The sequence below is a fragment of the Hyla sarda genome, chromosome 1 (genome assembly GCF_029499605.1).
Source record: "Hyla sarda isolate aHylSar1 chromosome 1, aHylSar1.hap1, whole genome shotgun sequence".
In the NCBI taxonomy this organism is placed as follows: Eukaryota; Metazoa; Chordata; class Amphibia; order Anura; family Hylidae; genus Hyla; species Hyla sarda.
The window spans coordinates 11886484-11899559 of NC_079189.1; the positions used below are offsets into that span (position 1 = coordinate 11886484).

At 45.9% G+C, this 13076-nt stretch overlaps 1 protein-coding gene across 1 annotated transcript in view; it reads right to left on the bottom strand.

The window, feature by feature from the left end:
* Positions 1-6567: 6567 nt before the first annotated feature.
* ADISSP (adipose secreted signaling protein) overlaps positions 6568-13076 on the bottom strand; it is a 44446-nt gene continuing 37937 nt past the window's right edge. Inside the window, exons 5-6 of the mRNA XM_056551988.1 lie at positions 8771-8893; positions 6568-7143 (exon numbers count right to left, since the gene is read on the bottom strand). Coding sequence (XP_056407963.1) covers positions 7043-7143; positions 8771-8893 — 224 coding nt within the window. The 3' untranslated portion in view covers positions 6568-7042. The remainder of the gene's footprint in view (positions 7144-8770; positions 8894-13076) is intronic.

The following is a 13076-nucleotide window of genomic DNA, read 5'->3' on the forward strand; positions in this document are numbered from 1 at the left end:
TCTCCTACTGTGTGTCTGCTGGGAGTAATTAATGATTTGGCCTCGGATACACATCGGAGGCTGCTTATTCGTTTTCTCTTATTTTGTGCCCGTAAGGTGCTAATCATGGCCTGGAAAGATACGTCCCCCCCATTGGCTCGGTGGTTTAATATGATTAATAGCTATGTCCCCTTATATAGGACCCTATATACTAGCCGTGAACGCCCAAAGAAATTTGATCAGGTATGGATGTCATGGTTGCTGATTGAGGAATCGGTGGTTTCTCCGGAGCTGGTCCCCTCTCCGGAATAGTTTACCAGTGGGAGTTCTGTGACTTAAGGAGGTGGGGGGCTTCCGGCAGTGTGCGTGTGGTGAGTGACTGATTGTTGTTGTTTTTTTTGTCTGTCATGTCTACGTGTTGATGTCCGGTAGGGGGCTGACCTCCGATTTTTACCATTGCATTACCCTACGTTGTATTGTACTGACTTCCCCTTACAGTGGGGCTGCCTCTGGCGGACTATCTTGTCTTCCATGTTTTATGTGTATAGTTTTGTATGTTTTGTGAAAAGTTATAAACTCTTTAAAAAAAAATATATATATATATATATATATATATATGGTTAACTAAACCACACGGTCAATGGCATGCATTTTGGGTCACTTCATATACCATAAAAAAACTAAATAAAAAGCAACCAAATATATACAGATAAAAACTACAGACCACAGTGCAAAAAATGAGCCCTCCTATAGCCCCATATGCGGAAAAAGTTGTTTTGGTGCATGTAGTTAGGATTTTTTTAAAGTAGTAAAATAAAACCTACGTAAATTTGGTATCATTGTAACCGTATGGACCTACAGAATAAATATCAGGTGAAAAATGCACTGTGTAGAAACGGAAGCCCCCAAAAGTTACAAAATGATTTTTTTTTTCAATTTCACACCGCAAATATAAATTTTTTGGGGTTTTACAGTAGATTTTGTCATTAAATGATTGATGTACAATTGGTGGCGCAAAAAACAAGCCCTTATATGGGTCTGTAGGTGCAAAATTGAAAGCGGTAAGATTTTTAGAATTTGAGGAGGAAAAAAACAAAGTGCAAAAACGAAAATTGGCTTGGTCCTTAAGGGGTTAATAATAATATATTATTATTAATTTATAAAAGTCTTTTGGCTGTGTTAACTATAATATATCTTGATAGATAGCAGTAGCAGTATACAGAGAGCTGAAGGGGAGGTGTATAACTGCTATTCATCCTAACCCGACACAGATGGCAGCAGGAGTATACAAAGCTGGAGGTGAGGGGTCTATGTGCAGATAGAAGAGAAATTATAGGTGAGGCGATCCAGTAGTTTACAGTAAGTCAGCTGACCCAGGACTCCACTTCCTTCAGTTTCTGTAGGCCAGTCTTGTGATCACATGACCCAGTTAAAGTAAAGAAATGCATGGATGCATCTGTGCTGGAATGAAACAGATGGCACTGTACAACTAGTGATGGTGAGTGCATGAAATGTGATGGGAGACCTAGCGTAATTCTTTAAATTTAATTTCACACTACTTATGCTCCTTCCTCAGGCTCCTTGGGTGAAGAACAAAATGTTTAGTTTATTGATGTAAACACCCAAGTACTGTTTTTAGATCTGTAATATGCTATATCCATGATGTCAATGATCCATCACATTTAGGTGGGATGAAATAACCCACATTTCTCCTGGCCGAGATCACTTGATGGGTTTATTATTAGATTTGTTTCCAGCCTCTGACAATAAAAGGAGAAGATTGAGAAGGGCAGGACAGGGAAGACGTACATAGACCGGCTGGAGTTTTATACCATATTAAGACGCACATCAACTCCAATTACTGATCTGATATTTCCATTGCTAGCTACAGAAAATTCTTGAATCTGTTGTCTACTCCGAGATGGTGAGGCTAAAATGTGACCAAACACAATAACAACTTTCACAAAGAATCCCTAAAGAGGTGGAACCAGAATCCTGCATTTTTCAGATAAGCCCAGTACAATCCTAACACCATGAGACACACTGCCTGCTGCAACATCAGTCAATACTGTAAATGCTGTGAAGAAAAATTGGATCTTTGATTTTGTACATTTGTCCCAGACAAAAATGATCTGTCTAAAATGTTAATGGTCTATCTGAACACTAAGACTAAATAAGAAAAATCCATAAAAACAAATAGGTTAAAATTCCTTTGCAAATTACTGAAGAAAGGATTTGATCAATCAGCAAGATTTCTGGCTCCTAGGTGTCTGCTAATAGGTAAAAAGCTAATATTAGGAGGACTCTCATATGAGGATCAGTGCTCCTAATCTCACCATATTACCTGTATAGAACACAACTATCCCTAAAAGCAGGCAAACAGATTCCAAACTCTCCACGATGGCCAATACCAAAAAGATGTCCAAGATTGTAGACCCACACACGCTGGAATGGCCTACAAGACCATCGCCAAGCAGCTTGGTGAGAAGTTTACAGCAGTTGGTGTGCTTGTTTGCAAATGAAAGAAACACTAAACAATTGTCAATCTCCCTTGGTCAAGATCTCACCTAGTGGATATCAGGAATCAGCCCAGAACTACACAGAAGGATCTTGTCAATGATCTCAAGGCAGCTGGGACCATAGTTATCAAGAAAACAATTGGACTGAAATCCTACCGTGTCCACAAGGTTCTCCAGCTCAAGGAAAACACATGTACCAGCCTGTATTACTCATTCAACCGCTCATTGGCCGAATTCTACCTTTGAGAGTGCTAAGCTCATTACATTTACAGTGGTCCCTCTACATACAATGGCAATTCGTTCCAAATGAACCATCGTTAGTTGAAACCATCGTATGTTGAGGGATCCGTGCAATGTAAAGTATAGGATGTTATACGCACCTGTCCCCGCCACTCCGAAGCATCACTGCTGCCCTGGATGTTGCCCTCCATTGCTGTCGCCGCTTCCCCGGTGTGTACCCGCCCTTCCGGACAGTCTCTGCTGCCCGGGATCGTCGCCGCACACGCCGTTAAGTCAACCAATAGGAGCGGCATGTACAGCGACGTGATGACAACGAAAGAGAGCAACGGCGATGCAGAGGATCCCGAAGAGGATGGTCCGGAGCGACGGGGACAGGTGACACTCTCCGGACCACCTTAAACGGCTATCCGGCAGCAGCTGAAGCATTTTGCGCTGCCGGATAGCAGTTTATGCTATGGCCCTGACATAGAAAAGCATCGTATGCCGATGCTGCCTTCAACATGGGATGGCCTCTGGGAGGCCATCGTATGTTGAAATGATCATATGTCGGGGCCATTGTAGGATTGGGGGGGGTCACTGTATATTAAAAAATAAACACACCTGGGGGCCAGAGATCTTACTGATTGATAGAGGATCAAATACTTATGCAAGTCAATTCATAACTTACCGTATATACTCGAGTATAGGCAGAGTTTTTCAGCACGATTTTTCGTGCTGAAAACACCCCCCTCGGCTTATACTCGAGTGAACTCCCCCACCCGCAGTGGTCTTCAACCTGCGGACCTCCAGAGGTTTCAAAACTACAACTCCCAGCAAGCCCGGGCAGCCATCGGCTGTCCGGGCTTGCTGGGAGTTGTAGTTTTGAAACCTCCGGAGGTCCGCAGGTTGAAGACCACTGCGGCCTTCAACATCATCCAGCCCCCTCTCACCCCCTTTAGTTCTGAGTACTCACCTCCGCTCGGCGCTGGTCCGGTCCTGCAGGACTGTCCGGTGAGGAGGTGGTCCGGTGGGATAGTGTTCCGGGCTGCTATCTTCACCGGGGAGGCCTCTTCTAAGCGCTTCGGGCCCGGCCTCAGAATAGTCACGTTGCCGTGACAACGACGCAGAGGTGCGTTCATTGCCAACGTAATTCTGCGTCATTGTCAAGGCAACGCCTCTATTCCGGGCCGGAAGCGCGGAGAAGAGGCGCCCCCGGTGAAGATAGCAGCCCGGACCACCTCCTCACCGGACCACCTCCTCACCGGACAGCCCTGCAGGACCGGACCAGCGCCGAGCGGAGGTGAGTACTCAGAACTAAAGGGGGTGAGAGGGGGCTGGATGATGTTGAAGGCCGCAGTGGTCTTCAACCTGCGGACCTCCGGAGGTTTCAAAACTACAACTCCCAGCAAGCCCGGACAGCCGATGGCTGCCCGGGCTTGCTGGGAGTTGTAGTTTTGAAACCTCTGGAGGTCCGCAGGTTGAAGACCACTGAGGGCGAATGATGAGAAGAGGATGATGAAGGGGGGGTGTGGGGATGATGAAGGGGGGTGGGGATGATGAAGGGGGGATGTGTGGGATGATAAGGGGATGATGAAGGGGGGATGTGCGGGATGATAAGGGGATGATGAAGGGGGGATGTGCGGGATGATAAGGGGATGATGAAGGGGGGATGTGCGGGATGATAAGGGGATGATGAAGGGGGGGATGTGTGGGATGATGACAAGGGGATGATGAAGGGGGGATGTGTGGGATGATAAGAGGATGATGAAGGGGGGATGTGTGGGATGATGACAAGGGGATGATGATGAGGATGTTAATGACGGGTCTGGATGATGACAAGGGGGGATGAGGTATTTCCCACCCTAGGCTTATACTCGAGTCAATAACTTTTCCTGGGATTTTGGGTTGAAATTAGGGGTCTCGGCTTATACTCGGGTCGGCTTATACTCGAGTATATACGGTACTTAAAATGCATTTCTACTGATTTTTGTTATTCTGCCTCTCATGGTTCAAAAAACCTACCATTAAAATTATAGAATGACCATTTGTCAGTTAGCAAACGTACATTAGCATGTGGGTTAAAAAATCCTTCATCACTTTATTTCACTGGTTCTTTCACGGCTTCTTAGTCGCTCAATGATAAAAAAAAATAATAATTTAAAATTCAACACACGACTCATTGGATACCTGCAAACTACATGTTGAAGCCCCTGGTAGAGAATGAATAAAGGGGAATGGTTTGCAGAGACAACAGTCTACACGTCATATGCTGAAAGTGTTCAGAGAAGACAGGAACATTACACATGCAGACTCTGCACAAGAGAAGATAGATCTAATATAGGAAAAAGCAGGCATAAACTTGTTCAACGTGTTCTGTAAAGATGGGAACAATGAGCAAGCGAGAGGAGAGACCGAGCCACTATAGAAAACAGCAGATCTGAACCATATATGTTCGTCCTGTTCTGTGAAAATTGGAATGACATGCGTGCGTGGACTTTGCGATCGAGCCATTATAGACAACAGCAGGGATGAACTGGGTATGCTCAGTAAAGATGGGAATGACATGCACAGACTTAGCACAATGTGAGCCAGATCTACCATATAAGGAAAAGGAGGGACAAACTGCGCCTGCTTGGCCTGTTCTGTGAAGACCGGAATTACAAGCATTTGCTGATTCTTTAAAAGGTAAGCTAGATCTACCATAGGAAAAAGGAGGGATAACGGCGCTTGTTCTGCGAAGATTGGAGTGACATGCATGTGCACAAAAGGTGAGCTAGAGCTACTAAAGAAAACAGCAGGGGGTGAACGGCGCATTCTCACCCTGTTCTGTAAAAATGGGAAGGACATGCTCCCACGGACTGAGGAGAAACAGGACTCACAGGAAACCGCAGGATTGAAATACACAAACAGACAAGTAAAGAAGGTTGTGTCGAGTAGGAATGAGAACAGTGGTTTTAGATGGGTTAAAGGGGAGGGGTAGTCAGCTGCTCAGGGTTTGGAACAAACTGTTCCGGGAGCTCATGACATCATAGCCCCGCCCCCCACATGATGCCATGCCCCACCCCCTCAATGCAAGTCAATGGGAGGGGACGTGACAGTCGCCACACCCCCTCCCATAGACTTGCATTGAGGGGGTGGAGCGAGACCTCATGCAGGGGCGGGGCTATGTCGTCACAAGCTCCCAGCTCCAGCGTTCGGAACAGTTTGTGCCAAACGCTGAGCAGTGGAGTGATTAGCAAGAAATATGAATTGAAGAAAACCACAACAAGCAGAGCCATCAATGTTAGGAGAACACCTTTAAATACTGTTTGCAAGAAGATCTGAGCAATTGCCCTGTGAAAACAAAAAGCTCCCTTTAGGAGCTGCAGCAATGTGTGCAACAGTACATGGGGTACACAGTGACAACATGGAGGAGAACGACTGCAGATCAGACACACATCCTGCTGATAACACTCCCAAGGCAGCTGCAGGGATAAAAATAAAAAAATTATAATAATACATCCCCACTGCTGCTTTATGCAAAAATATGTCTCCTGCTAACGTAATGGGAACATTAGGGAACTGATCATAACATTTACCAATATAGCCGCCCTTCCTGAACACCATGTTCCATCCTAATCTTTGTTTGGTGATGTGAAGTCATTGAAAGTGTGTGTCTAAATCATCTACAATTTACTACATCCTACCTGGCCTGAATAGTGTTATATGAGAAAAAATTGTTGTTGATTTTTTAAAGAAAATAGGTAAAAATAATGAATAAGGTCTCATTTGCTGTTAAGGACACTGTCGTTTTTCCACCGTTTCTGCTTAAAGATTGTGTAGACAGATATGATAGAGATGAATCTTTACATGGTTTGGAGACTCCCGTAAAAATAAATAATTTTATTCTGGAACAATTTCACTTTTTTCAGACATTCGGAATCACAACATCATGGGCTCAGCCCCCACATCGGACCTGTGTCGTCGTACCTGAGGGAGTACCGTAAGCTATAGATGGACAGAGGGTTTCAGCTTCTGCTTTCTGGTAGCAGACTGTGGGAGCTTGGTGTATAAGCTAGGTGTACAGACGTAACCCCAGGAAGGGAAAGGCTCACAAAAGGCAAAGAAACACAAAGCCACAGGGATCAGGGCCTCCATCTTGCATATACCCTCCTAGACATTGACAAGCTGATCAGAGCGTGCCCGTCCCTCCTCCGCACTGAAAGGCAAAGTAGAACGCCCTTTGAACTAAGTGGATCCCATGTATTCCCTACAATCTTCATGGCTATAAGTTTGAAAAAAGCAGCGCGGCACAAATAGGGCGACTCAACGATCCGCCAGCAACATCAGTCAAAGCCGTGCCAATCGCTCTGCTCAGAGTCGTACTCCGGCTCGGCCCCGATACACCTCACACCCTCCAGCAGCATCGGGGTGCCATGATGGCGGTCTGCAAAGAGAAGAGGAATGTGGAGTGAACAAAGGTGGTATCCATAGATTGTTCACAGTTCTCATAGAACTTATAATCGCTGCAAACTGATTGTTAATAGTGCACCAAAAACAGAAATACCGTATATACTCAAGTATAAGCCGACCAGAATATAAGCCGAGGCCCCTAATTTCACCCCAAAAACCAAGGAAGTGCTAATGACTCGACTATAAGCCTAGGGTGGGAAATACATCATCCCCTCATGTAATCATCCCCGCCCCCCCTTCATCATTGGCCTTCAACCAGCGGACCTCCAGATGTTGCAAAACTACAACTCCCAGCATGCCGATGGCTGTCCGGGCATGCTGGGAGTTGTAGTTTTTAAACCTCTGGAGGTCCGCAGGTTGAAGACCACTGCGGCCTTCATCATCCAGCCCCCCCTTTTGTTCTGTACTCACCTCCCCTCTGCGGGAAGTTAGGGAGAGCTCGACCGGGCTATCTATGCTGCAGGGACAGTCCGGTGGGGAGGGTTAGTCGTTGCGGGCTGTCCATTTTCACCGGGGGGCCCTCTTCTCCGCGCCCGTCCCCGGAATAGTGACGTTGCCTTGACGACGACGCACAGGGACGTTGCGCATGAACATCCCTGTGCGTAGTCAAGGCAACATCACTAGTCTGGGGCCGGCCCAAAGCGCTAAGAAGAGGGCCTCCCGGTGAAGATGGACAGCCCGCAACGACTAACCATCCCCACCGGACGGTCCCTGCAGCATAGATGGCCCGGAGCAGCTCACCTTTCCTTCCCACGGAGGGGAGGAGAGTACAAAACAAAAAGGGGGGGGGGGCTGGATGATGACGAAGGCCGCAGTGGTCTTCAACCTGCGGACCTCCAGAGGTTTCAAAACGACAACACCCAGCATGCCCGGACAGCCGATGGCTGTCCGGGCATGTTGGGAGTTGTAGTTTTGCAACATCAGGAGGTCCGAAGGTTGAAGACCACTGAGAAGGGATTGACAGGCGGAGAATTCACTCGAGTATAAGCCGCGGGGGGCATTTTCAGCACGAAAAGGATCATGCTGAAAAAAAAACGCACTAACATTTTAATTTTAGTGCTTTTATGTGATCCCCCAGCTATCCTACTATAGACAACAATTTGCAGTTTACATATTAGAAATAAAAGTAATGCACTACATGAAAGAAAAAAAAGAAAAAACATAGTATGCACTGGGGCTTAAAGACCAGAAGGGTAAATGTTGTTACAAGGTATGAAATGACTTTCTGATTAAGCAGAGGGCAGATAATACATCGTATAGCTGTGTCGAGGATAACTCATATCTCAAAGTCATTCCAAGGAGAGACTATGCATACAACACCCCATGCAAAGCGTCAGCCCAGAGGGCACGGCAGCCGTGTGTGAATGTGGACACAGATGTGAATTAAAGGTCTGCAAGTTGTTAACGCAATAGCCTTCTAAGAGCCCCAGTGTTATGGCCAGTGAGAGCGGCCGTACAGCAGAAGAACTTTCATAAGAATCCGACACCGGGATCTGATGTCATTTTTATAAATGAAGCCCTGGTAAAAGTCTCTGAATGTTCACAAGCCCTTCCTGAACTTCACCGAATCCTAAAAACAGCAGCGAATAGACTCCACTTACCAAGGACTCGCGCCTGCACCACCACCTTGACAATGGTCTTATGATTGGTCTCACTCGCCAGAATCATCTCTTCCTTTAAGACGCCTTCTTTATGAGCCGTGTATTCACATTTAATGGCGTGTCCTGTGGAGAAATGAGAGGACAATCTAAGGTTGTGTAGATTGTGATGAACGGCATAAACAGGATAGTCAAGAGGAATCCTGGACGTAATCTCAACATGCAAATAGGAAAAGCGTATACTCCTGCTTAACTCTTCCCGACCATGGCGCTCACATTGGCGCGTTTACTTCCGCGGGGGCAGGAGGCCAAGTAGCCAGCACCTGAGGAGGGGTTGTTTTTCGTGTCTTTCCTTTGTGTAATAATCATTAAAGGGGTACTCCCGTGGAATTTAATTATTTTGTTTTAAATCAACTGGTGGCAGAAAGTTAAACAGATTTGTAAATTACTTTAAAAAATAAAAAAAATCTCAATCCTTCCAGTACTTTTTAGGGGCTGTATACTACAGAGGAAATGATTTTCTTTTTTGATTTCTCTTGTCACAATCACATTGCTCTCTGCTGACCTCTACTGTCCATAGCAGCATATGTTTGCTATGGGGATTTTCTCCTGCTCTGGAAAGTTCCTAAAGTGGACAGCAGAGGTCAGCAGAGAGCACTGTGGTCGTGACAGAAGAGAAATAAAAAAAGAAAAAAGCATTTCCTCTGTAGTATACAGCTCCTAAAAAGTACTGGAAGGATTAAGATTTTTTTTTTAATAGAAGTGATTTACAAATCTGTTTAACTTTCTGGCACCAGTTGATTTAAAAAATAAAAAAATAAAATAAATTCCACAGGAATGCCCCTTTAACCAGCTCATTCTGTTTGAACCGTCCAATCATCCAAGCTGTAAGAGATGCTCAGGCAATGTTCACCCGGCTGATGTCTAGGGCAAGAACAACTGGGCATATTGAATATCAACATTCCTGTGTTTTTAGGGGCAAATAAGTTAAAACAAGGTAAATGTAGTAAAACAGATCAGCTCACCGTCCGTTCCAGTCTCCGAATAGCAGCAGCACAACCTCTCATGTGGAAGTTTGGGGAAGGACGCCGCGTCCCCAGGCAATCAGAAGGAAAAACAATGAACTTCCGGGTCTCACCAAAAGGTAAAATCCTAGGCTTTATTGGAAAACTTCATTAAAATCCAAGGGTAACATAGTGAAGATAAAAGCATACAAACGAAACGCACCTGCGTTTCGTTTGTATGCTTTTATCTTCGCTATGTTACAAGTGGATTTTAATGAAGTTTTCAATAAAGCCTAGGATTTTACAAATAAGTTGAAGACAGTGGAGTCCATACATGTGTTGTCAAGGAGCCACTGCTCTGCGTGTTAGGGATCGACCGATTATCGGTATGGCCGATATCGTCCGATAATCACGATTTTGGGCATTATCGGTATCGGCAATCACCTTGCCGATAATGCACCCCCCACCGTAGTGCTGGGCGGTATACCGTTATGAACCGGATATCGTTTTTTTTTTCTCCCATGGTATGGATTTTTGCCCATACCGCTATACCGGTCGGGCCCCACCCTCCGAGTCCATAAAAAAAAAAAAAAATTTAACTTACCCGTAATGGGGGTGGTCCGGGCCATCCATCCTTCCATCGGTTCACCCTCCACCCGGAATGCCACCGGACACTACAGGAAGGATGGATGGCCCGGACCACCCTGACAGGTAGGGGGAGAGAAGCAGGTGGTGGCGGCGGCGGCGGCCTATGGCACCGCAAAAGCCACTGCAGTGCATTGATTTAAAGCGCCCGCTTTAACCCCTTAAGGACTCAGGGTTTTTCCATTTTTGCACTTTCGTTTTTTCCTCCTTACCTTTTAAAAATCATAACCCTTTCAATTTTCCACCTAAAAATCCATATTATGGCTTATTTTTTGCGTCGCCAATTCTACTTTGCAGTGACATTAGTCATTTTACTCAAAAATGCACGACGAAACGGAAAAAAAATCATTGTGCGACAAAATCGAAAAAAAAAACCGCCATTTTGTAACTTTTGGGGGCTTCCGTTTCTACGCAGTGCATATTTCGGTAAAAATTACACCTTATTATTCTGTAGGTCCATACGGTTAAAATGATCCCCTACTTATATAGGTTGGATATTGTCGTACTTCTGGAAAAAAGTCGTAGTTTTGCAAAAGTTGGAGGGACGCAAGTTGGACACCTAGGCCTGGTGGGACACATTCTATTTATAGCCTTATTTGTTGTCCTTGTATATACGCTTATATATTTTATGACAGATACCCATCAGCCATCTCGCTGTCATTTCCTCTGTATGCAGAACATCCAAGCTTTTAGTGCTTTTTCTTCAATAAAGGTTTATTTTATTACTTTATTTCTGCTTCCCCCCCCCCCCCCCTTACACTTTTTAGATCCCGGTAAGTCTACATTGGGATTCATTGCAGGTCACTAATCTCATCTGCTCAATGTCCACAGATGACCCTGGCGGTGTCCAGATTACATGAAGCAGCACGGTGCCATGAGCTATGGCCTTTACATTTGGTAATACGGTATTAGGATTCCATGATCTTTACCACTGTAGACTACAGGTATCCTACACAAGATGTAGAGTTCAAGCAAGGTCCTCCTCCGCTCCCATCAGAGCACGGCTCCTTAAATGCAGAGATATTTTGGTATTTTATGTACCCCATCCATCCGCCCATGTCTGGTCTCTCTCCACAAGTCAATCAGCTTCATTCATCTGCTGATAACACAATCTGCAGCGATTCTCTGCAAACAAGAATAGCTGTTGTGCTGGAAAACAAGCAGTCTGCTATGGAAAGATCGTGTACACAGAAATAAACTAGTGAGGGAGGGAGGAAGAAGTGATCTATACAGAGAAGGGGGCACCCATAAAAGGGACTGCATTTACAGAAAGGGGATATGAAATGTAAGGAGATTTGTACAAGAAGAACTGAAATGTAGGGAGAGAAGCCCCAGTAAAAAGGGACACGTAATCTATATTCTACACAGATAAAGGGGGAAAAAGGGGATGTGGTATATAAGGAAAGGAGCGCAGGCTCCTCACCTCTCTATCATCCCTCATCTATCCTCCTCCTGGAGAACAGGCTCCTCACCTATACTCCTCCTGGGATACAGGCTACTTACCTCCCAGTCATTCCTCATCTGTCCTCCTGGGATGCAGGCTCCTCATCCATCCTCCTCTAGGGGCCCAGGCTCCTCATCCATCCTCCTCTAGGGGCCCAGGCTCCTCATCCATCCTCCTCTAGGGGTCCAGGCGCCTCATCCATCCTCCTCTAGGGGCCCAGGCGCCTCATCCATCCTCCTCTAGGGGCCCAGGCGCCTCATCCATCCTCCTCTAGGGGCCCAGGCGCCTCATCCATCCTCCTCTAGGGGCCCAGGCGCCTCATCCATCCTCCTCTAGGGGCCCAGGCGCCTCATCCATCCTCCTCTAGGGGCCCAGGCTCCTCATCCATCCTCCTCTAGGGGCCCAGGCTCCTCACCACCACATCATTCCTCATCTGTCCTTCCATGGTGCAGGCTCCTCGCCTATACTCTTCCTGAGATACAGTCTCCTCCCCTCTCCATCATTCATCTTAGGCTCCTCACCTATACTCCTGCCAAGGCACAAGCACCCATCACTCCTCATCTATCCTCCTCCTGGAAAACCGGCTTCTCACCTCTCCATCATTCCTTACCTACCCTCCTCCAGGGGTGCAGGTTGCTCATGTCTCATGCATCCTTCCTCAATGGTACAGGCTCCTCTTCTTTCCATCACTCCTCATCTATATATTTCTTCCATGGTGCAGGCTCATCTTTTATCCTTGATTCCCTGAGATTGCTACTCGTGATTGCTACTTTTTTTTTGCCCCTGTAGAAACTGTACCGATAAGACTCCACAAACCCATACATTTCCACCCCATTCACATTTCCAAGATTATTCGAATTAAAAAAAGGAGGAAAACTCCACAAGATAGGTGATCAGTAGCTGACTGCGGGGATGTAACCACTGGGACCCCCCGCGATCTTTGCAACAGGACCACAGCTCCCAGTCAGGAGTTGGCTGGAGTTCTCCTTTAAAGGAGTTTCCCGTTCTCACATTTCTGTTAGGGACTTTAAAAAAAGGTAAAAATCTAAGTAGTAAGCTACAAGAAGCAATACTAAAAAAGACCAACACATGAATGCGCCAGCCCATCTCCATTGTCGTATCCGGCTCAGACAAATTCAATTACTTTCTTATCTGCCAGGGAGCCGCACATCTCCTAATGAGTTTGTGAGTCTAAAACAGTCTTTCCAGTATAATG